This window comes from Echinops telfairi, unplaced genomic scaffold (assembly GCF_000313985.2).
Source record: "Echinops telfairi isolate 266 unplaced genomic scaffold, ASM31398v2 ScPeMD7_7469;HRSCAF=8507_0, whole genome shotgun sequence".
In the NCBI taxonomy this organism is placed as follows: Eukaryota; Metazoa; Chordata; class Mammalia; order Afrosoricida; family Tenrecidae; genus Echinops; species Echinops telfairi.
The window spans coordinates 29,412,455-29,437,407 of record NW_022111372.1 but is presented as its reverse complement, the minus strand read 5'-3'; the positions used below and the strand labels follow the sequence as shown (position 1 = coordinate 29,437,407).

At 40.7% G+C, this 24,953-nt stretch overlaps 1 protein-coding gene across 1 annotated transcript in view; it reads left to right on the top strand.

Annotated features, from left to right (window-relative positions):
- The window catches only part of VPS26C (VPS26 endosomal protein sorting factor C), a 47,240-nt gene that overhangs the window by 12,478 nt on the left and 9,809 nt on the right, over window positions 1-24,953 (top strand). The window contains exons 2-5 of the mRNA XM_013005921.2: window positions 18,403-18,546; window positions 19,632-19,781; window positions 22,133-22,213; window positions 23,543-23,617. Of these exons, the coding sequence (XP_012861375.1) occupies window positions 18,403-18,546; window positions 19,632-19,781; window positions 22,133-22,213; window positions 23,543-23,617 (450 nt within the window). The remainder of the gene's footprint in view (window positions 1-18,402; window positions 18,547-19,631; window positions 19,782-22,132; window positions 22,214-23,542; window positions 23,618-24,953) is intronic.

Here is a 24,953-nt window from a genome sequence, read left to right as displayed (position 1 = left end):
ATCCTGCATATCAGATATTCACATTATGATTCATAACAGTAGCAAAATAACAGTTATGAAGTAGCATCGAAAATAATTTTCTGGTTGAGGGTCACCACAACATGAGGAACTGTTAAAGGGTTGTGGCAGTAGGAAAGCTGAAAACCACTACGTTACGCCCTCCTGGTATCACTGCTCTCATTGGTCTTGAAGGGTATATCTGTCCTGGATTCCCTGTGTCTTGAGCGGTTATCTCTACCAGTGTACATGCTCTTGTCTAACCGGATATGTAAGGTAGAAGTAGTGTCATGATAGTCGGGGAGAAGAAGCATTAAAGAACTAGATGCTTCATTGGTGCCATACTGCTCGCTGTGACCCTTCTGTAAGGGGTTGTCCAGTTGTCTACATAAGGGCTTTGGGTCTCCACTCAGTGTTCCCCCTCATTCACATTGATAAGATTTTTTGTTCTGGGTCTTCGATGCCTAGTACCTGATCCCATCAACACTTCATGATCACACAGGCTGGTGTGCTTCTTCCATGTGGGCTTTGTTGCTTCTGAGCTAGATGACCACTTGTTTATCTTCAAGCCTTTGAGACCCCAGACGCTATATCTTTTGATAGCCAGGCACCATCAGCTTTCTTCACCACATTTGTTTGCACCCATTTTGTCTTTCAAGATCATTTCAGGAAGGTGAGCATCACAGAATGCTGGGTTATTAGAACAAAGTGTTCTTGTGTTGAGGTAGTACTTGAATAGAGGTCCAATGTTTGTCTGCTACCTTAATACTTAACATATAAATATATATACATAGATCTATTTCCCTATCGTTATATATAAATATATTTACATTTGTACATGCCTGTATTTAGGCCTCTATAAATGCCCTTTGCCTCCTAGTTCTTTCCTCAATTTCCTTTTACTTTCCTCTTGTTCCATTAGCATGTTCAGCCTTCATTTGGGTTTCAGTAATTTTCTTGGTTATATTGCCCTTGATCAGGCCCCACCCAGGCATCCTATGCCCTCCTTGCTCCCCCCCCCACCAACTGCCCATTCATTTGTTTTCTCCTCCAGATTGTTTACCCCACCTATCTTATCTAGATAAACATGCAGAGACAATATTAAGCACAAAGACAAGACAAAGGGAAACAAAACAATGGAAGAAAAAAACCAATTTTTTTTAATTGACCCAAAAAAAAGAAAAGCCTGTAAATAGTTCCAGGTCTTTTGGTTGACCTTTAGTAGTGTTTTCCAGTCAAGTCTGATGGCCTTTAGGGCCCTGGCCCCAAAGTCTATTTTTGGTATTCTCAGGGACTTGATTGCTTTTCTCCCCTTGCTGCTCTGTTGCACTACCTTAGTGTTTCACCCCAGTGTGGTGGAGTCAAATCCGGCACAATTCCCTCAAGGTGTCTCCAGTCTTGTCCCCATAGCGCTATGGGTCATTGAGGAACATTGTGTCTCTTGGTGGTCCTATGGTCCTCTCTGTGCATTGGCTGCTCTGAGTAGGAATATCGTCCTCAGCGCTTGGTGGGCCAGGATGTATTCCACTCATTCCTTCCCTCTTCATTTGCTCCTGTGTGCTCTGATCAGACATACGCCTCTCCCTGAGCTGTAGCTTCAGTGCTGTCCTCTGAAGTGCATTCTTCTTCGGCGGGGGGAGGGACGGGGCGGGGGGGGGGGGGGGGGGCCCCCCCCCCCCCCCCCCCCACCCCCCAGGTTGTCAATGTTGCAATAGGCCTGCAGCAGATTTTCCCAGTACAATGTGTCCTTTGATCTCTTGACTGCTGCTTCCATGAGCATTGATTGTGGATCCAAGCAATATGAAGTTCTTAACTTTAGTGATTATTTATCATAGTGTTTTCTATTGGTCCATTTGTGGGGATTTTGGTTTTCTTTACACTGAGTTGCAATCCACACTTAAGGCTACTTTTCTTGATTTTCATCAAGTGCTTCAGAAAACGAGATGGTGTCATCTGCATATTGAAGGTTGTTAAAAAGCTTTCCCTTCATTCCAATGGTCTTCTACATGTTGGCCAGCTTCTTAGAGTATTTTCTCATCATATAGATGAATTAAGTATGGTAAAGGGGTGCTGCCCTGATACACACCTATGCTAATTTTAAATCACTCAATAATCCCTTATGCTGTTTGAAGGACTGCTTCTTGGTCCACATACAGGTTTGGCATGATTACAATGAGGTGTTCTGGAATTCCCATTCTTCTCAATGGTTTTCTTAATTTGTTATGATTCACATAGTCTAATGCATTTGTATAGTCAATAAAACATAAGTAAACATCTTTCAGGATGTTCTCTACTTTCAGCCAAAATCCATCTGAGGTGGCAGCAGTGATATTCATGCCATGTTCTCTTTTTTTTTTTTAATCATTTTATTAGGGACTCATACAACTCTTAATCACAATCCATACATACATCAATTGTATAAAGCACATTTGTACATTTGTTACCCTCATCATTCTCAAGACATTTACTCTCCACTTAAGCCCCTGGCATCAGCTCCTCATTTTCCCCCTCCTTCCCTGCTCCCCCCTCCCTCATGAACACTTGATAATTTACAAATTATTATTTTGTCATATCTTACACTGTCCAATGTCTCCCTTCACCACTTTTCTGTTGTCCGTCCCCCAGGGAGGAGGTTATATGTAGATCCTTATAATCAATTACCCCTTTCTATCCCACCTACCCTCCTCCCTCCCGGTATTGCCACTCTCACCACTGGTCCAGAAGGGATCATCTGTCCTGGATTCCCAGTTTCTGGTTCATATGTGTACCAGTGTACATCTTCTGGTCCAGCTGGATTTGTAAGGTAGACTTGGGATCATGATAGTGCGGGGGAGGAAGCATTTAAGAATTAGAGGAAAGTTGTATATACGTTTCATTGTTGCTAGACTGTGCACTGACTGGCTCGTCTCCATTTCTGACAGATCCCTGTCAATGTACTGCTACAACCATTGTTAAATTATTTTCAGGAAAACTTTACTTGCATGTGATATTAGTGATATTGTTTAATAATTTTGGCATTCTTTGGGGTTGTCTTTCTTTGCAATGGGCACAGAGAGGGATCTCTTGCAGTCAGTTGACAGGTGGAGATATCTAGTGATTGTTCTGTTTTCCATGCAAAATGGAAAACAATTTTATATAGGGTAGCAGAAATGAAAATACCTAAGAAGTTGAATTCTCTTTAATGTGCCTGATATCAGTTTCCAACCAAGATGAGTCTCTGAGTGCTAGTAAAAAGGATGTTTCAACAAACAATTACTTGTTAGGCTGATGTTTTCCCACCCCACTCAGTGACTCACCTTGTGATTTTTTTTTACTTATTAGTTACTATTTAGTGCATTTGATTCCTTGCTGATAAATAGAAGAGCAAATCACTATTAGTGTGCAAGATCTCTAGACCAAATGTGATTTAAGCATTCAAGGTGTTTTAAGGGTATTAATTACTGAAAGTTTAGAAAGGAAGGACTTTTTGATATCCACAGTGGACTCTTGGGAACATTTATGACCTGGGGTGGCCCATTCTGGTGCCAGCCCACCAGAGAGAAGACAGTAGTTAATTGAGGCATTTAAGAGGCTTTTACTTCCTTGCAGTTGTGTTTAAAAAACAAAAACAAAAAACTTCAAAGATGTGTGGCTCTTTTGTTTTTGTTTCTTAGCATACACTGTTAAGGAAGATAACTGCCCTTGGGTAATCAAAATTTGAGGAGCTTAGAATCTTGCATGTTTATGTCTAGTGACCACCATTTCGAGATTTCATCCTATTTAAAAATTGACTTATTGCGTTAGTAGGTAACTGCTTTACATGCTTCAGCACTTATTTTACTATGGATAACATGTACCTGCTGCCTCTGTAGCCTGTTCACAAGCCGTCCAGTTCTTCTCTTCTAGGGCAACTAAAAGAATCTGTGATTCCTTCTAATGATACTTGGTGCACATAGCCTCCCTTTATACAGATGAGAATGATTTCTAGGAAAATAATGTTTTTGTTTTTTTAATCACCAGTTTCCTACTGTTGGAATTTAGGTTGTTTACAATCTTTTGTCACAAATGTCCTACAAGTGGGATTGCTGAGTACGTGTGCTTGAAAAGTATTTGTGGTATTGCCAAATGATCTTATGAATTTACAGTATTTTAGACTCCCAAACCCCCCTTAACAATGCATGAGAGGGCCTTGCTTCTCCCCTTGTCCTATGTCCCCCACCCTTCAGCACGTAATAAAAGCTTTCTGATCTTTTTTAGTCTTGTAAGTAGAAAATGAAACAGTATTTTTAATTTTTAAAAATTTAAATTATCATTGAGAATTGGCATCTTCTCATGGGTTTAGGAGAAATTTGTACCATAGCCTTTGCCCAGCTTTTCATTTTTGGGTTGAGTTATCATTTCCATTGTTTTTAAAACAGTTCTTAGAATATTAGGGAAATTGGCCCTTTGCCTATTATATTAACTTGCAAATATTTGCTTACCTTATTTATATGGTGATAACTGCACTTAATCACTCCTTTTTTCTCAAACATTGCATTCGTCATATTTATTTATGATTTTGGGTCATTCCTAAAAAGATTTTCCATTGTTGCGGGCTAGGTGTTGAGCTACTAACCACAGGTCAGCAATTTAGACCTATTAACTGCTCTTGCGGAGAAAGATGAGGCTGTTGGGCCCCCTAGAGTTAGTCTCAGAAGCCATGCACAATATTGCTGTTAGTCAGAATCTACGCATTGCTAGTTGGTTTGGGTTTTTGGTTTGGGCATCTGATAAAAATCATTCTCAGTGATTCCCTCTGAGAAACTTTTAGTGTTATAGTTTATAGATTTAAGTTTTTAATTGTTTCAGAATTTTCATGTGCACAAAGGTAAAGTATAAACCCCATTGAAGTTTTTTTTCAGTTGTCTAACCATTTGTCCCAGTGTCATTCAATCTTTATGGATTTAAAATGCCACTTCTATCATATATTACATTCGCATACAATTTGGGAAGTCTATTTCTGACTTCCGGTTACATCTGTGGATATTTCAACCCATACACATGCATCTTGTTCAACACTTTGTAAATTAAACATAATCACCCACCGGGCTACTTCCCCCTTTTTTATGTCTCTCTCAGAATTAATTATTATTTCATATGAACAGTTAACATCAGCGTATCTAGTCTAGAAGAACATTTTCCTGTTTCTGGGAAAATAGACATATTAAGGATGTTGAATCTTCCCACCCAGAAACAATGTATGTTTCCCATTTGCTTAAATTTTCTTTTCTGTCTTTCAGGCATGCTTTAGGTCTTCTTCAAATGGGAGTTTTAGACACTTCTTTTAAATTGATTTATGGGTATTTAAGCTGTTTATTGCTTTTGTAATTCGGGCCCTGTCTTCCAGTGTGTCTTCTGTGTATTAATGTTGACACAGCTATCTCTGTGAAATTCCCTGCTATTTTTTTAAATATATGATTCACATGTCATACAAATCAATAGTTCAGTTACAACAAGAACAGTTGCACAGTCATCACCACAATCAGTTGTAGAACATTTTCTTCGTTGTTGTACTCATCATTATTAGCTCCCTATCAACCCCTACATCGCCTGCCATCCTCCCAAGGAACCATTAATGCAGTTATTCTCTATAGATTTACCTGCCCTGCAATGAAATTTTATTAATGTTGGCAGTTTCTCAGTGGCTTCTCTTTGGATTACAGTTGGATCAGCTGCAAATAATCATCAGTTGCCACCTCTTTTCCAGTTTTTATACTTATTCCTCTTTTACTTCTCTCATTTCATTGAATTAACTAGTACTTACAGTACAATAATAGTAGCGATATCAACACCTTTTATTCCCGATGTGAAAGTACCTAATATGTCCATTAATTTTAATGGTGGCTTTTGCATATAATTTGTCAGTTGAGGATGTATCTTTCTATTCTTATTTTACTAAAATATCAAGGATATTAAATATAGCCATTAAAATTACTTATCAAGTATCTTTTAGCATCTAAGGTAATCAATGGTAATGTAGTAATATTAATTGTGGTTTTCAGGTGCCATCAAGTCGGTTCTCACTCATAGTGACCCAGTGTACAACAGGACAAAACACTGCTTGGTCTCGTAGCATCCTCACACTTGTTCTTATGTGTCACCCCATCAATGTAGTCACTGTCTCAATATTGAACTTTCCTTATATTCCTGGGCTAAATCCTACTTGTTTATAGTTTGATATTCCTTAGTTTGCTATTGGAAGGTATTTTCTAGCATTTTATTTAGGAGCGTGCATTAGTATTTATAAATGAGATTTTAAGTATACAGTTTAATACATGTATGTGTGCAGTTTTGCCTTTGCTATCATTATTAAATGTGCTTTATTTTTTAAAATAATCTTTTTCTATTAACTAGAATCTCTTAGGTTTGGAATTCCTGTTTACACATTTAGAATAATCCTTCATGAACCTTTCTGGGTTTAGTGCTGTTTGGAGGCCTTATTTCTAACTGTATGTTATATAAATAATAAATTATAATTATTTAAGAACTTTTTTCTCTAGTGATTGATAAGCTAGGATTTGATATTTCCTTTGGAGTTATTTTGAATAAATTGTATTTTCCTAGAAAAATCATATATTAAAAAAATTGATGTATTTATTTATAGTTGCAAACATCTTATTCTTTCAACTTTCTTGTGCCTTTGGTTATTTCCCTTGTAGTTCTTATTTTGATTATTTTTGTGTTCTTGTCCTCTTAGTTTCTTGGTTAGATTAGTTAATAATTTACTTTCTTTTTTTTTTTTTCCCTAAAGAGAACTTTTGGAATTACCTACTAGTTAGTTTCCTTTGTTGGCTCATAGAGTCCATTTTTGTTCATGGATAGTAAAAAGAGTGTATTTTCTGCTTTCAAGGTATAGAGTTCAGTATATGCCAATTAGTTATGCTTTATTGATGTCATTTAGTCCTTCTATATCCTTGTTCCTTTTTCATATTTTATCTGTCATTATTTGAGAGATGAAATAACATCTCCTCGAACTAGGATGTTTTACTCAGTTTCTGCATGTCCTCTTTGTAGTTTTTGTTTTGTGAGTATTGATGCTTTGTTATTTGATCCACAGATTACAGTACATCTTTACTGTGAATTATACCCTTTAGAATTGTAAAGTACCATTCTTTGTCTTGTTTAATGCTCCATGCTTTGAATTTAACCTTGTCTGATATTATTATAACCATGACTTACTTCTTTTCATTTTCTTAATATACCTTTGGTTATCCTTTATTCTTCATCCCTCCAGATCTGCCCCACACGCCTGCCGTTTTTAGGTGCTTTTCTCTCATGTAATATAAAATTGAGTTTTGCTTTGCGATCTAATCTAGATGGGGTTTTTTTGTTTGTTTTTTAATGTACATTTCTGTAACCCATTTATTGATACGATACATGTTTGGTATTGTTCCTTGAACATTTCTGTGGTTATCCCTCTAGTTTCATTTGGAATTATACTTTGCTATGGAAAAGCCTGAATTTTCCTCCCTCTTATTCAATGCTGAGCAGATAATCCTAGTAGCTCGACCATATGAAGAAGAGTGTGACATCAGGATTGGAAGGAGGCCCATTACAACTTGTGATATGCAGATGACACTACCTTGCTTGCTAAAAGTGAGGAGGACTTGAAACACTTGTTGATGAAGGTCAAAGACTGCTGCCTTTCGTACAGATTGCAATTCACTGTAATGAAAACCAAAACCCTCACAACTGAACCAATAGGTAATATCATAATAAATGTAGAAAAGATGGGAATTGTCAAGGATTTCATCTGCTTTAACACACAATCAATGCTCAGGGAAACAGCAGTCAAGAAATCAAAGGATGCATTGCATTGGGCAAATCTTCTCCACAAGGCCTGTAAAGTGTTGAAGAGCAAAGATGTCGCTTTGAGGATTAAGATGTGTCCTAACCCAAGCCATGGTATTGACAGTCAACTCATATGGATGTGAAAGTTGGACAATGAATAAGGAAGACCAAAGAATTGATGCATTTGAATTATGGTATTGATGAAGAATACTGAAAATACCAGGAACTGCCAGAAGAACAAGCACATCTGTCTTGGGAGAAGTGCAGCCAGAATGTGCCGTACAAGCAAGGATGTTGAGATGTACTTTGGACATGCTGTCAGGAGCCACCAGCCCCTGGCGAAGGACATTATGCATAGTAAAGTGGAAAGGCAGTGAAAAAGAGGAAGACTTTCAAGGAGATGGATTAGCACAGTGGCTACAACAGTGGACTTAAACACAACTGTGAGAATGTTGCAGGACTGGCAAGTGTTGGTGGTGTACATGGAGTCTTTCTGAGTTGGACCAACTCATTGGTCCCTAACAAGAACATAAGCAACTTGATATGTTTGCCTGATTGCTTAAGGAATTTTTTTATTCTGAAGAACACTTTATTGTGCTTTAGGTGAAAGTTTACATAGCCCAGCAGTTTTTCAATTAGTAATTTATATGCGCAGTGTTCTGTGGCATTGATTCCTATTCCTGGAATGTGTCCAGACTCCCCCGTGTCCTTTCTGGAGTCTCCATTTCGATTCATCCAGTTCCCTGGACTTCCAGCCTTCCAGTCTCTGGTTTGCGGCGAACATCTTTTGGTTTTGTATAGTTGATTGTTCTAAGAAGCAAATTCTTCCCAGGTGTTGTAATTTATTTTATAGGCCCATCTGTTACTTAGCTGAAAGATGGCCTCTGGAGTATCCTCAGCTTCACATTTTAAAGAATGCCTTAGGGCATTAATCTTGGGAGTGGGGCTGAGGAGGGAGGGTCCATCATTTTCTTTCAGACCAGCAAGTATGGCCTTTTGCTATTGTTAATTTGATTCTACTTTTTATCCATTCTAATTGTAACCATCTGTATGTTCCTAGTTAAGTGTCAGGCAGTGGTAGTCAGGCACCATCTAGTTCTTCTGGTCTTAAGAGTAGAGGCTGTGGTTCATTGGAGTAATTGCTTTCCTTACTCTAATTTTCTACATTCTCTTTTGCTCCAGGTGTACAGAGACCAATAGTTGTTTTCCTAAATGATCACTCACAAGCTTTTAAGATCCCAAATTCTACTCACGTGACCAGTATATAGAACATTTTATTTATAAATTGTATTTTATAAGTACAGTTGATTTAGATGTTACTCAAGACTAGGGACCTTGGCCTTCAAGTTCAGTAGTTCAGTCCTGATGTCTAAGTAGTTTCTACACCTGAACCCCTTTGTGCTCTATTATATATTGGAGCATACATGCAGTGTTTACAGATATGCATATAGAAATGTCCACAACCCGATGCAAACAAGGGTCATCGGAATAGAGACCCAAAGCCCATCTGTAGACATTTGGACATCCCCTCACAGAAGAGTCACAAGGTGGATTGTGATAAGAGTTGTATGACCCCTAATAAAATGATTAGGGGAAAAAAAAACAATAAAGAACCCATTTTCAAATGGTGAAAAAAGAAGAGTCACAAGGAAGGAATGAGCCAGCCAGGGTGCAGTATAACACCACCTAAACACACAACATTCCTCTAGTTCTTTAATGCTTCCCCTCCCACCGCCCCAATCATAACCCCAGTTCTAGCTTACAAATCTGGCTACAATGGTAGTAAGAGGTCTTGACACACAGAATCCAGGACAGATAAACCCTTCAGGACCAATAATGAGAGAAATGACACCATGAGGGTAGGGGGAAGGTGGAGGGACTAAGGGGAACCAATTGCAATGATCGACGTACAACACACATTTACACACACACCCCTCCCCTACAGGGGGACGAACAACAGAAACGTGAAAGGAGACAGCAGACGGTGTAAAATATGAAAATAAAAATAACTGATAAATTATCAAGGGTTCACGATGATGGGGGAGGGAGGGGAGGGAAGAAAAGAGGAGCTAATATCAAGGGCTCAAGTGAAAGAAAATGTTTTGGAAATGATGGTGGCAAAATATGTACAAATGTGTTTGATACAATTGATGTATGGATTGTTATAAGAGCTGTAACAGCTCCCCCCAAAATGATTCATTAAGAAAAGAAAGAAATGTCCACAACCATACCTATATATGTATGTGAGTGTACTTCCATATAGCCTCATTTAACATACATATTTATGATATCTACACACAAATTATTGTTTGTTATTGGTGTTGCAGGATTGTAAGTTACGGTATTTAGGGTTTTCCTCTGTCTTGTTCATGATGTGCTGACTTCCCCCATATTGCACATCGCTTTCCATTTATCATTATTAGTACATGAACTCTATAAGTAGTGACTTATCTCTCCCATGAATGAATGTAACCATCACTGAATGTTTCTGTGTGTAAACCTGTTCTTGACTCCTTACAATAGTGGTCCCATACAGCAGTTGTCTTTGTGATTGACTTATTTCGCTCCCCAGATTAATCAATCTTGTAAGATATTTCATAGATTTGTCATTCATCTTTCTTTATTAAAGCATATTTCATTTTATTTATGTTCCTTTGTTTATCCATATTCAAATGTTGATGATAGGCAGATCATTTCATCTTCTTGCATCATAAATGGGATGAACATGAGGGTGCATATCTCTTTGCATCACACCTCTTAATTCTCTAGGGCATATACTAGGAATTAGATTACCTGATCATATGGTATTTCTATTTTAGCTTTTTAAGGAAGTGCTTAATTGTTTTCCATAGTGGTTGTACCATTTCGCAACTCTACCAGCAGTGAATAAGAGCTCTCCCCACAATATCCCTAGCATTTATTGTTTTCTGTTCTGTTTTGCTCAGTGGGGTTCCTTTTTTTAATTACTTTTATTGGGGGCTCACATCACTTATCACAAACCATACATTCATCCATTGTGTCAAGCTCATTTGTATATATGTTGTCATCATTTTCAAAGCATTTTCTTTCTACTTGAGCCCTTAATATCAGCTTCTCATTTTCTCCCCACCCTCCCTCCCTCATAAACCCTTGATAAGTTATAGATTATAATTTTCATATCTTACATCATCCTCTGTCACCCTTTACCCACTTTTCTGTTGTTCGTCCCCCTGGGAGAGGGCGTTATATGTTGATCGTTGTAATCGATTTCCCCTTTCTCCCCCCACCTTCCCCTTATCCTCCTGGTATCTCTAGTCTCATTGTTGGTCCTGAGGGGTTTATCTATCCTGGATTCCCTGTGTGGTGGGCCTATAGGACAGGGTAGAACTGCCCCTGTGAGTTTCTGAAACTAATTCTTTACAGGAGTGGAAAGCCCTATAGCCTGACACATAACCACTACACCACCAGGGTTCCTATTTAGTTAGGGAGCAGCATAGAGTTTTTCCAAGTTAAAATAGTGACATGATCTTTCTTTTGTTTGTGCCTCACCAGCCATTTAAGATCTTAGCTTTCTCTTAACTTTTTAATTTCTGTGTCCTATGTACCTCTGCTAGTCCTATTTAGTTTCTCCTTGCAGGAGGCTGGCTGAAAGTTCTTTTAATGGCTTAAGATTTTATGTCTGAGTCGCTTTAGCCTTGAACAACTTTCTCTTCAGCCACTGAGCTGCATTGGTTCTCACAATGTAGGGGAGCCCATTGCCTCCAGTGCCCGAAGTGAAGGCTTCTTACACACAGTGTGTTCATGCCCTCCCTCGTTTGCCTCCTCTGCTTCTTAGAGCCCAGCCATCACCAGCAGAGCTTCAGTGGCCAGCCAGAGCAATGCACCCATGTGCCGAGCCACTTCTAAGTCTGTTTGCTAGGCCTTTCTGAACTCCACAGCCACATGGCCTTCCTCTAGCTGTTTGCTGCAGGCACCCTTGCTGGGCCGCCTCTCCTTTTGGCAGACCTTCCATCTCTGTCATGCTGTTCACTGTCTTCTTGCTTCACCGAAAATGGGGTCGTGCTTTCATTTTTGCCCTTTGGGATGACTTCCAAGCAAAAGGGGAATGCTGACTCGACGCCGTCATCTTCAAGCCCAGAACCCCAATTATGGTCTTGGTATTTTATTCCAGAGAACAAAAGAGGGGGTAAAAGTCTAGAGCAAATACAGAGAAACAGAAAGTACCGTATATATTTGAGTATAACCTGACCCGAATATCAGCGGAGGCACCTAATTTTACCACAAAAACTATGTTAAAAATGTACTGAAAAACTCAGCTTATACACGAGCATATACTGGGTAGATTAGAGGTTACCAGGGGCTGGAGGGAGAGCAGAGATAATGGGCTTACTGCTTATTTGGTATAGATTTTCTGTTTGGGGAGTTGAAAACGTTTTGGAAACATGCTGCTGATGGTTACATGAGATTGGGGATATAATGATTGACAATAAATTGTCCTCTTAAAAATAAGTTACAATGGACATTTTTATGTCATATACTTTACCACAATACAGTTTTTAAAGAGAAAGAAAATATATGGATTTGGTAGTAGCTTTTTATATTGAGAGAAGACCAGGTTGGAAAACGTCTTTTTTTTTTTTATGCACTCTTTGGATGGAGAGGTGGGGAGGGGGTTAGGGGTGGGGCCCTTGGGTGGTGAAAATAGTTAAACATTTATCTGTTAACTGCAAGATTAGATAGAGGTTCACATCCACCCAGAAGCACCTTGGGGAAAAGGCCTGGTTATCCATTTCTGAAACATCAGCTATTGAAAACCCTGTGGAGGGTGCCCAGTTCCACTCTGACACACATAAAGGATTGCCATGAATTGGAATCAACTCGATGGCAGCAGGTGCTGGTGAACAAATGCGGTTGTGGTTTCTTCCAGGGAAGCAGACATTCCTGAGGAGACCAGAGTGTGCCCAGTAGTTTCTTTGCTGCTTTATTTTCAACCCTCTCATTTGGGGGATGGTTGAAGATGGGACAGTTGGGCCTTTCTCTTAGACTAGCATCTCCAGGACAAGGACTTAAAATTGCTTACAGGAGCTGCTCTCCAGGAAACACATCACCTCACTCTGAAGGGAGTTGTCCATGATGCTGTTGGGATCTGAGGCAGCTGTGCTGCTGACTTGGTTGCCCACAAGAGGGCAAGATCTGCCATCTCCAACACAGCCTCATCACCCCTGTGTTTTCTATGCGCATTCAAGTGGAGGGCCTGCATCTCTCACCAGACTCTGTCTTAATCTTTTTAAAAAAAATCATTTTAATGGGGGCTTGTGCAATTCTTATCACATACATCCATTGTGATCCATTGTACAATTCTTATCACATACATACATGTATGTATCCATACATACATCCATTGTGTCAAGCACATATGTACATTTGTTGCCATCATCATTCTCAAAACATTTGCCTTCTACTTGAGCCCTTAATATTGGCTGCTCGTTTTCCCCCTCCCTAACCACTCCCCCCTCCCTCATGAACCCTTCATAATTCATAGATTATTATTGTTTTATCATATGTTACACTGTCCGATGTCTCCCCCCTCCCTCTTCTCTGCTGTCAGTCCCCCAGGGCGGAGGCTATACGTAGATTCTTGTAATCGGTTCCCCCTTTCTACCCCACATTGCCTCCACCCTCCAGGCATCGCCATTCTCACCACTGGTCCTGAAGGACTCATCTGTCCTGGATTCCCTGTGTTTCCAGTTACTATCTGTACCAATGAACATCCTCTGGTCTAGCCAGATTTGTAAGGTAAAATTGGGATCATGATAGTGAGGGGGAGGAAGCATTTAAGAACTACAGGAAAGTTATATGTTTCATCGTTGCTACACTGTACCCTGACTGGCTCATCTCTTCCCCACAACCCTTCAATAAGGGGGTGTCCTGTTGCCTACCGATGGGCTTTGAGTCTCCACTCTGCACTCACCCACCTTTACAATGATATGATTTTTTGTTCTTTGATGCTTGATACCTGATCCCTTCGACAGCTTGTGGTCACACAGGCTGGTGTGCTTCCATGTGGGCTTTGTTGCTTCTGAGCTAGTTGGCCGCTTGTTTATCTTCAAGCCTTTAAGACCCCAGACGCTATATCTTTTGATAGCTGGGCACCATCAGCTTTCATCACCACATTTGCTTATGCACATGTTTGTCTTCAGTGATCATATCAGGAAGGTGGGCACCCACTGAAGATTTTTAGTTCTTTGATGTCTGATAACTGTACTGGTCCCTTCTACACCTCGTGGTCAGACAGGCTGATGTGCTTCTTCCATGTGGGCTTTGATGCTTCTCAGCTAGATGGCCGCTTGTTTGTCTTCAAGCCTTTAAGACCCTGAGATGCTGTATCTTTTGATAGCCGGGCACCATCAGCTTTCTTCACCACCTTTGCTTATGTTCACATTTTTCTTCAGCAATCATGTCGGGAAGGTGTGCATCCTGGAATGCCAATTTAATAGAACAACGTGTTCTTGCATTGACGTAAGTGCTTGAGTGGAGGCCCAATGTCCATCTGCTGCCTTAATACTAAACCTATAAATATACGCATGTAGATCTGTTTCCCCACACTCTTATATAAATATATTTACATATGTACAGTCCAGTTTTAAAACCTCTATAAATACCCTTTGTCGTCTAGTTCTTTCCTCTATTTCCTTTTACTTACCTCTTGTCCCACTATCACGCTCACCCTTCATTAGGGTTTCAGTAATTTCTCTTGATTACATTGCCCTTGCTGAATCCCTACCAGGCCTCTCACACCCTCCTTGCCACTGATTTTGGATCACTTGTTGCTCCCCTGTCCCTGGGTTGGTCAGCACCACCTCCTTACCCCCGCCTCTCCTTCTCCCATGTCCCCCTGGAACCATTGGTCCCGTTGTTTTCTCCCCCAGACTATTCTTCCAGCCTATCTTATCTAGATAGATCTGTGGAGATAATAATATACATCAAAAACCAAGCCATAGCAAGATAAACGACGAATGAGAACATGCAATGTCAACAAAAAGGAAGACCAATGACCCATAAAAGAATAAATTAATTAAAAGAAAAAAATTTTAAACAGAAAAACCTGTAAATAGATCAAGGTCTGATTTTTTTATCTCTAGGCCTGTCCTTCAATCAGGTCCGATGGGGTACCACGCTCTGGCCCCAGACTCTGTCCTTTGTACTTTCTCGGAGCTTCAGACCCTGTCTTAATCTTTTTAAAGTCCTGGGCCTCCTTGATGATAGGATTCTTCTCACTGAGAAAGAAGCACTGTGGTCTTGTTCCTAAAACAATAGCTCACATGCCTGTGATTTTTGTAGATCATTCCTGAATCTGTTGTCATCCTGAAGCCCCTCTTTAGTCATGATTTCCAAATAACAATCCTTTTTACTACCCTAGTGAGTGGAGGGTTGAGATAGGCAACATTTAGAATCAGAAGCCTAGTTTGCTCCTTGTTGAGATTCAATACAAAAATCTGAGGGGGAAGTTTCTAGCCAGGTCTGTAGTTTCCGTTTTTTAATTCCTGTTACTCAACTTTTTTTTGTCTTCCTTTTCCAAAAAGAACCATTGTTTTCTCACTGCTCGTGGTCTTCACTGTTTATTAAGTCACCTCTATTTCTCAAATCTTTGACTTCTTGGACTGATTCTCCAGTAACCCCATGTATCATAGGACAAAACCCTCAACACTGCTCTCTCCTGCATCATCCTCACCCTCCTTCCTATGCTTAAGCCCATGTCAGAGCCACTGTGTCAGTCCATCTCGTTGTGAACCTTCCTGTTTTTGTTGACACCTACTCTACTAAGTATGATGTCTTTCTCCAGGGATTGGTTCCTCCTGAGAGACAAAATGAATGGAACGGTCAGTAGTTTTCTGCCATATTTATATATATATCCATGTGTGTAATTTGTCTATAATTTTTAAATTAATTTTGTATTTTCTTTACTATATTGTTTAATTAAAATTTAAAAATGACAAAAACAAGCCCTGGCTCATGAGATATTTACTCTTTTTACTTCCAAGGTTCTTCACTGCATTTTCTTCACTGCAGAGTCTCTACTAATGCTGTGATGATAACATGCCAGTTGGTGATCAACATAGATCCTGGGCACTTGAAGTTAATCAAAGTGGTTATAGTTAAACAGGAACCAAGCCACCCACAAACACTTGCTCAGTAGATAAGATTCATAAAATTATTTGGTCACATTTTATCTTTGGGAAATTTTAGTCAAGTATATCTTTTAAAATATATTAGTGCATGTAAATGTTTCAAAATTGAATTTCAATTTTATTTAGATTGTATACAAATATAAATTATCTCAGAAGGATTTTCATTTAAATCTGTTTATGAGCTTTATGTATTAAGAAGCTTCGCTAAAGCAAAATGAGTTCTACTCTTCAGATTCTGCTTAGAATGGAGATAATAGTGTATATTTTAATGTAGACATCTGAGCTTTGAGAAAAGGAAAAAAAGCAAATGGTTTGCACATTTTTGAAAACCAGTTGCTGTCGAGGTGACTGGCTCACAGCGACCCTGTGTGCGTGTGAGTAGATCTATGACCCTGGATTGTTTGGAAATAAATTCTCAGACTTTTCCTCTGAGCATCTCTGATGGTTTAGTGGGCAACTTGTTGGGCTTCTAACCTCAGGGTCACCAGCTGTTCCTCAAGAGAAAAATGAGGCTTTCTATACCCATATAGAGTTAAAAGTGACAGTCTTGGGGTAGTTTTCTACCTGTCCTAAAGGGTGACTATGAGTCAGCATCGACTCAATGGCAGTAAAGGTGGGTAGGAGGACCTCTGCGTAGACTTGAGCCAAGTACATTAACCTTTTGCCCTCCCCAGAGAGGGACATTTAGAGATGTGGACAATTTCTGCTCTGAAATTCTGCATAATGTAAGAACTTGGTGACCATTATTTCACTGAATGATGAGAGGAAGTGCCGTATACTCGTGTATAAGCCCAGTTTTTCAGCACATTTTTAATGCAGTTTTTGTGGTAAAATTAGGTGGGTTGGTTGATACTCGGGTCGGCTTATGCTCAACTATACACGGTAAGCAGTTTTAGAAAGTAGTAGGGCAGATCTTTTTTTTTTTTAATATTTTGATTTGCAAGCCATTGTTGTTGGTGGTTTGGGTTTAGTTTTGTTGAATTGTCAACAGTTTTCGGCCATCATATTTCTTTTGATAATAGTTGTGCTATATACCTGAAGTTTATGTCAGAAACACAGTCTTTTGTATTTATTGCTGATTTGCTTTATGCTTTAGTCAATGCTATTTAATCTTCTCAGTATCTTTTTCCACTCAAATCCCCATAACAAATTCAAACTGTCATGTTCTCTGTGGACCAGAAGGAACGGCTGTGCAGTAAAGAATGTAGTTAGTGTGCATATTCTATTACTCAGTCATTATCTCCAGATAAACGAATAGAAGACTTATTGTAAAGCCTTTCCTAAGTGATTTATGAACCAGGAACCGTAGGCTGAAGTGACCTGGAACATGAGGATCTGGGAAGGTCTTGCGGGAAAGGGGAGCGTTGCCTATATGTATTGTAGTGATAGTAACCTCTGGCTCTTGGGGGTTTCTGGGCAGCTGGATACTAGGCCAGTTTGGTAGACTATGCAGGCATTTGGGTTGTCATTGCAGTCAGCATAATCGAGGAAGGACCCAAAGGCAAGAGTGCTACTGTGTTGTGTCCCATCTGAAGCAAGAATTCTCTGTGAGCATTTGTGAGCTAGCCAGGAACCTCCATTAGCCCCAGACACTTGTCTTTGCCTTTGAAAAATCAGTGTCGGAAGCATTCCCCTAGCCTGTGAAGGAAGAGATGTTAGGCAGGTAGAGTGAGGTTCCTCGCTCCCTCCTCTGGGGCACTTCCTTCCCTGTGTGCATACACAGCATACACTGCCCCCGTGGTGATTGCCCATGGGTCTCCAGCTCCCAGGGAGTTGCGCCTTCTCCATCTTGGATGCTGGAGTCTCCTGGTACCATAATGTGTTAGTCTGGGTACACTAGAGAAACAAATCCAGGAAGACTTATACTTGTGTAAGAAAGGGGTTTATATACAGAAGCCATTGAACATTGAGAAACCAGCCCAGTCCAGATCAAGTCCATAAGTCTGATATTAGACCATATGTCCGATACCAATCTATAAAGTCCTCTTCAGACTCAGGAAACACATGCAGTGACGCCAAATGCAGGAAGATCATAGGCCAGTGAGTTGGAAGTCTTGTGGATCCAGTGGTGTTATAAGCATCTCAGTGCTGACAGGGTTCTTCTCCGAAACTCTGCCTCAGGGTAGCTTCATGTGGCTTCTCCTCAGGGAGTGAGCATGTACCCCACCTTCAGTGAGCTACATATCTCCTTAGTTCCTCCAAATGAGGTCATCAAGCTACTACCTGATTAACAGCCTAGACTCCACCCCTTCACTCTGAATCCTCAAATTGACACCACTTTATGTAACTACCACAGTCCCATAAGAACTGCCAGTGAGTACTCAGTGAATGAGTATTTGAAAAAATGGGTTGTAGCACCCTGGTGTGGTAAACAAGGTGAGTGAAAGTGGTGTGTTCACTTCCCTGGTGATCGTCTTCTCTCCCATAGGAGCTGCTCTCTGGCGTGGTGGTCATCACTAGTAAGGATTCCGTCCAACACCAAGGAGTTTCTTTGACGATGGAAGGGTCTGTAAACCTCCAGCTCAGTGCCAAAAGTGTGGGTGTGTTTGAAGCGTTTTATAACTCTGTCAAGGTAAGAATGCTTCAATTCCATGTGGTACGGCCCATATTCAGATGTCTATAGTGGTCTCTTGAGGGTCTCGTTGAGTTGGAATTGACTTGATGGCGCGGAGTTCGACTTGTTTGTTTTTAATGGTGGCTTTCATGTACTGTCTGTCTTCATTGTAATAACTCATTATTCTGTGAGAGATGATGGTGGTCATGCTTTTAATAATGAAGGTTCAGCCCAGTAAGAGAACACAGCTTGCTTTTTTTTCCTGATTTTTTAAGTGACTTTTTTTTTCTTTTTTTAAATCATTTTATTTGGGGCTCGTACAACTCTTTTCACAATCCATACGTACATCCATTGGGTCAAGCACATTTGTACATTTATTGCCATCATCATTCTCAAAACATTTGCTTTCTACTTGAGCCTTTGGTATCAGCTCCTCATTTTTCCCCTCCCTCCCTGCCCCCCTCCCTCATGAACCCATGATAATTTATAAAGTATTATTTTGTCATGTCTTACACTGTCTGACGTCTCCCTTCACTGACGTTTCTGTTGTCCGTCCTCCAGGGAGGAGGTTAAATGTAGATCCTTGAGATAGGTTCCCCCTTTCTATCCTATCTTGCCCTTACTCTCCTGGTATCGCTACTCTCCTTAGGGTCACGTGGTTAGTTACCTGGTTAGTCACCTCGTTAGTTACAAGTATATACTTTTAACAACATCTAGACGAGTACTGAATCAGATTTAAGTAGGTACCCTAGCCTAGCCAAGTGGACACAGAAAATTAACCACCACACCTGCCTTGGAGAATTATTGTGACAGTTAAATGAGATACTTGGTGAGGCGAGAGGGAAATATTGATCCAGTTCTTACTGTTTGTGGCCAGGCACCTAAGTGTCCATGCTGTAAAGAACCATCATTTTTCCAGAGACATAGAAAATGGACATACACTTTGTTCGTCAGCACACCCAACACTATGTAGCCCAACACACAAGGTGGTAGTATGTGAGAGGTTTTTGTGTTTTATCTTTAAGGAGATTGTTAATAGACACTACCATTTGAAAGTACCTCTAAATGTGCATGTTGATGGACTATTTGATTTTCATTTACAGCCTATCCAGATTATCACCAGCACCATAGAAATGGTGAAGCCAGGAAAATTCCCCAGTGGCAAGACAGAAATTCCTTTTGAATTTCCACTCCACGTGAAGGGTAATAAAGTTCTGTATGAGACCTACCATGGTGTGTTTGTCAACATCCAGGTGAGCACTTGCTAGTCCCAAGTAGTTGGCTTCCTTGTTTCACCTCTGAAGCATATCTTGGTCTTTTCATTGAGAATCCATAGAGGGACCTAAGAATTTAATACTATGCCAAAACTCAAAACAAACTCACTGCCACTGAGTCGATACTGACTTTTAGTGACTCTATAGGATAGGTTGGAAGTGCCTCTGAGGGTTCCCAAGACTTGGACTCTTTATGGGACTAGAAAGCCCTGTCTTTCTCCCAAAGGAGCAGCTGGTGGTTTCAAACTGTGGACCTAGTGGATCACAGACCAACATGTAATCACTAGACCACCAGGGCTCCTTAATACTGTACAAGGGAACAGCAAAAAGTGCAGGGGGGGGGGGGACGCTTTGTCTTTGGAAACGTTTGGAAAACCCCTTGTGTTATGGAGCTCTCTTGTACTCACTCACATACTCGCTAATATTTTCTCACTTTTCCCCGCTGGATGCATTTCACAAAAAACTAGGCTAGTCGTTACACACAGTTAATTCCTGAGTATCATTCTGCTTCTCAGCATGTCAGAGTAGAATGGGGCTCCGTGGGTTTTCACTGGCTGATATTTCAGAAGTAAATCACCAGGCCTTTCTCTGCCGCACCGCTGGGTAGATTCGAACTACCAGCCATTGGGCTGATACCTGAAGCCTTAAGTGTTTGTGCCACAATACATTTCCTATGTCGCCATTATTTTTTTTTAATAGGAATCTTAGAGGAGCCATGCTATAGCTTTAAACATTCTTTTGTTTCCTTGGGCTCTTTGTACAAGCCAAGTTGACAGTGGCAGGGGTGCTCTTACTGTTTAGTAATAGATATGCCCCAGCTTCTTTCTGGCTCCAGCACTGACTGTCTTGTCTATTTCATACTTATAAGCATCTCCTTGTTTAATGCCCAAAGGCTACACATTTAACATAGGCGTGCATTCTTTATTGAACAAACCTTGTAAATGAGAGGAAGTGAATTTATGACTTCCTGTCAACTTTGCTAGTTAAGGGTGTCTTTCACAGCTGCTATTGTTGTCTCAGGAGGCATGACTCAGAGTGAGAGAAAGAGCCTTTCCTTTATCCAGAGGAAAGAAAGGTACTTTTGTGACATCCGTTGGGCATCAGTTCCCCTGCTGGACGAGACAGAACTGTTTTGTCTTGCACATGTTCAAAGAGCTGAAAGTTAAGCGTTTGGAAGATGAAATTAATTAATTTTTTGTCAATAACATGGCATTGGTGCCTACATATGGCACCTCTAAAATAAGAATCTCCAAAACACTTAATGCCATTCAGCCAAAGCTTGTCTGTGTGTGTTTTATGAACTGCTCGAGAACTCTGCCCTGAAGAGTGCCATAATCCAGTAGGATGTATTCTAGTGCAGTAAATCGTTTTCTGTGAAGACAAAGGTGGGGTTTTAGTCCTTTAATATTAGCAGTACCTCTTTCAGTCCGTATACTCCAAAGGCTTTGGATCTGGACAGCCCCTAGGAATATTAGTAATGAATGATTGTACCAGCATACACCGACATTCAAATAACAAGGAGACTTGCAAAAGTTCATGGATTAATACTTTTATCATTTGCTAATTTATAGGCCAGGGTTGAACTTCCCCGTGAGTTTCTTTCTTCCTTTCTTTTTTTAATAAAGCATTTTATTGGGGGCTCTTACAGCTCTTACAACAATCCATACATCAACTGTATGAAGCACATATGTTGCCATCATTATTTTCAAAATATTTTCTTTCTCCTTGAGCCCTGGGTATCAGCTCCTCTTTCCCCCCCTCCCTCCCGTGAGTTTACGACTGTACCTGTTTATGGGAATAGAAAACCCCATCTTTCTCCCATACAACTGCTGATCTTGTGGATCAGAGACCAACACGTAACCACTACGACACCAGGGCTCCTCCTCTATGTAAAAGAGCAAGGGTGGCTACATGATAGAATTCTTGTGTTCCATGCAGGAGACCTGGACTCAATTCCTAGCTGCTGTGCGTTGGGCACAGCCACCACCTGTTAGTCAGTGGAGGTTCGTTTTTTGGTGTGATGGTAAGCAGGTGTCAGACTACGACGGACTAGGAAGAAAGTGCTGGTGAAAGTGTCTACTTCCACAAGTCAGCCGATGGCAATCCTGCATGCTCCCGATGGTACAGTCCAGTTGGCCTGGGGTCACTATGAGTTTGGTGCCCTGGATAGCAGCTGATCCAACAGCAGGCATTTCTATTTCTTCTATAGAATACATAAGCTGGACACAGTTTCTCTAAGCTATTTTGAATTACTTTTCTTTTTTTGCTCTAGTTCTAAGGTGAGAGCAAATGCACTGGAATGACATTTTCTTCTTCACCCCTCCCTCCAGTATACACTGCGCTGTGACATGAGGCGGTCTCTGCTGACCAAGGACTTAACCAAGACCTGTGAATTCATCGTTCACTCTGCCGTAAGCTCTGCTTGGGGATCTGGGGCTGAGTAGTAGGAATCCTCCATGGCATCTGGCACGCTACTTAAAGCTATTAAGTCAGCCTCATGGTAGAAGCCACGAGGCTCCCAGGTCAGAGTTAAAGGACTTTGTTTCCCACTCACCACAGGCAGCCCAAGCATTGGCCCACGCATTGTTCTCAGGCCTGGTGTCCCACTTGGGTGGTGCCGGGAGCCCAGGAGGACAGTGCACCTGTCATTTGATTATTTTGCAGCCACATTTTTAGTGAGTAGGAAGCAAGCCTCCTCTTTGCCCCGGAAGGATATCACCTCATCCCACAAGGTTGCTTCTGGCAAATGCAGCTGAGAAGACTGCATCTAGGATGCATCTTCCTTAAAACCAGTGTTGGAAAAAGTAGTAAACTTAGCAAATTGATCAGCACCCATCCCCCTCTGTATAGCTCAGTGGTCATGGGTTTCGGTGGGCTTTTGGGGGTCCTGCCCCTGAATAGAAGATGCTTGGCAGGAGCTAATGAAACTTTGCTGTAAAGATGTATTCTGCAGTTATATAAATTAGGAATTAAATGCAAACCAAACTCAATGCTGTTGAATCATTTCCATATCATAGCAACCCTGTTGGACAGGATAGAACCTTTGGGTTTCCAAGGCTGTAAATTGTTACAGGAATGACAGGCTCACCTTTCTCCCAAGGAGTGGCTGGTAGATTTGAACCACTAACCTTGCATTTGTAGTCCAGTACATACCCAAATGGTGCCAATTTGGGTATGATCAACACTAATTATTGATGATAAGACTTGACTAAAATGTTATAGGTAGGCAGTTATATAGCTCGGTGGCTAACAGCACAAGCATGGGAGGCCGGCCACATCTGATATTGAATCCCAGCCCTGCCACATCCTTTCACCTCTCTCTGCCTGGCCGTCTTCATCTGTGAAGTGGGGCTTTTGCTGGTCATAGTGCCCCATAGGGTCATTGTACTAGGACACAAGGTGGACACACAAGTCTTAGCTCTTCTCCAAAGAGAGAAGCAGAAAATAACTTTTTCCTCAAATGATGCTGTTTTGTTTCTTGGGTCTGATCTTCAAATTCCAGACCTGAAAGGGCCCTTAGGGACAAAGACATCTAGCCTCTTGTTTTGCACAAGAGGAAACAGTCACGGGGAATGAGAAAACTTGGCAAAAGGGCACACCATTGGTTTTTGGCAGAAGGGACAGGCAGCCAAGTATCCTGCCTACTGGTGCGTTTTGTTTTTTCAAGGGAGAAAGAGGAGTGTGACCTGCAGAGTTCTTGGCCTTGCACCAGCTGATTTTGGTCTTCTTTCCCATTTCAGCCTCAGAAGGGGAAATTGACTCCAACCCCCGTGGACTTCACTATCACCCCTGAAACCTTGCAGAATGTCAAAGAGGTAACTACTGTCATGGGTGCTCTTAGAAACTAGATCCCACAGATGCACTGAGACTTTGTTTGGGGTTCAAGTCATCAGCAAGTGGAAGTTCCTGATATTTGTCCCTATCCAAATTAGTCTCTGTTTCCAATTTTGATAGCTTTTTGTTTTTGCCATGCTATCTATGTGCATCGCATTTGCAAATTCAGCGTTTTTTACATGTGTAGCTTAGGGGTATCAATTATATCGATCAAGTTGTATGATCATCACTAGTATCCATTGCCAAATATTCCATCACAAATTGATGTTTTTTTAAACTCAAATTATTTAAAACAATGCTTTTTTAGGAAGGTATTTTGTTTGTATTCTTCTAGATACTTTTTGGGGGTGATGCACATAGATATTATGGCAAAAACAAAAAGCTATCAAAATTGGAAATAGTCTTTCTCTTTCTCACTGACCTTGTACCAAGCCTAATGTCTTTCCAGGGATTGGTCTTTCTTGCCCTAATGTCCAAAATCCGATAAGACAAAGTCTCTATCTGCTCATCTTCGGAGCCTCCTTCCTCTAAGACAGGTTTGTTCTGGCAGTCCATGGAACTTTAAATCCTCTCTGTTAAAATGCATCGTTTTCTCCAGTCTTCTTTGTTCATTGGCACACTGTAGTCCTCGGTATCACCTCCTTGCTTTTCAACACTTTAAAGAAGTCCTGTGCAGCAGATGTGTCCAGTGCAATGTGTCCTGTGGACCAAGCAAGACAAAGTCTTGCCAACCTCAGTCTTCTCTCCGTTCATCCTGATGTTATATATTAGCCCAGCTGTCAGGATTTTGGCTTTGTTTACTTGAGTTGCATTCCATACTCAGTTTTTAACTTTCCCCAGCAAATGCTTCAAGTTCTCCTCGCTTTCAGCAACAAGGCTGTGTCATCTGCATATCTCAGGTTATTAGTAAGCTCTCCTACAATCTTCATGCCACATTCTTCTTCCTATAGTGAAGCTTCTCAAATTGCTTGCCAGGCATACAAATTTAGTAAGTATGGGGACAGGACATAGTCTTGATGTATACCTGTCCTGATTTTAAACCACACAGTATTCCTTTGTTCTGTTTGAATGTTTGAATGAATGTCTCTTGATCCATGTGCTCATTAAGTTTCACCTGAGTCCAATAAAGTGTTCTAGAATTCCCATTCTTCATAATGTTATTCATAGTACATTAGGCTCTACACAGTGGAATGCCTTTGCATAGTAATAAAGTACAAACATCTTTCTGGTATTCTCTACTTTCAGCCATGATCCATTTGACATCAGCAATGATGTCAACACTTTTTTTTTTTTAGGGTAATGGCCACTGTCATATTT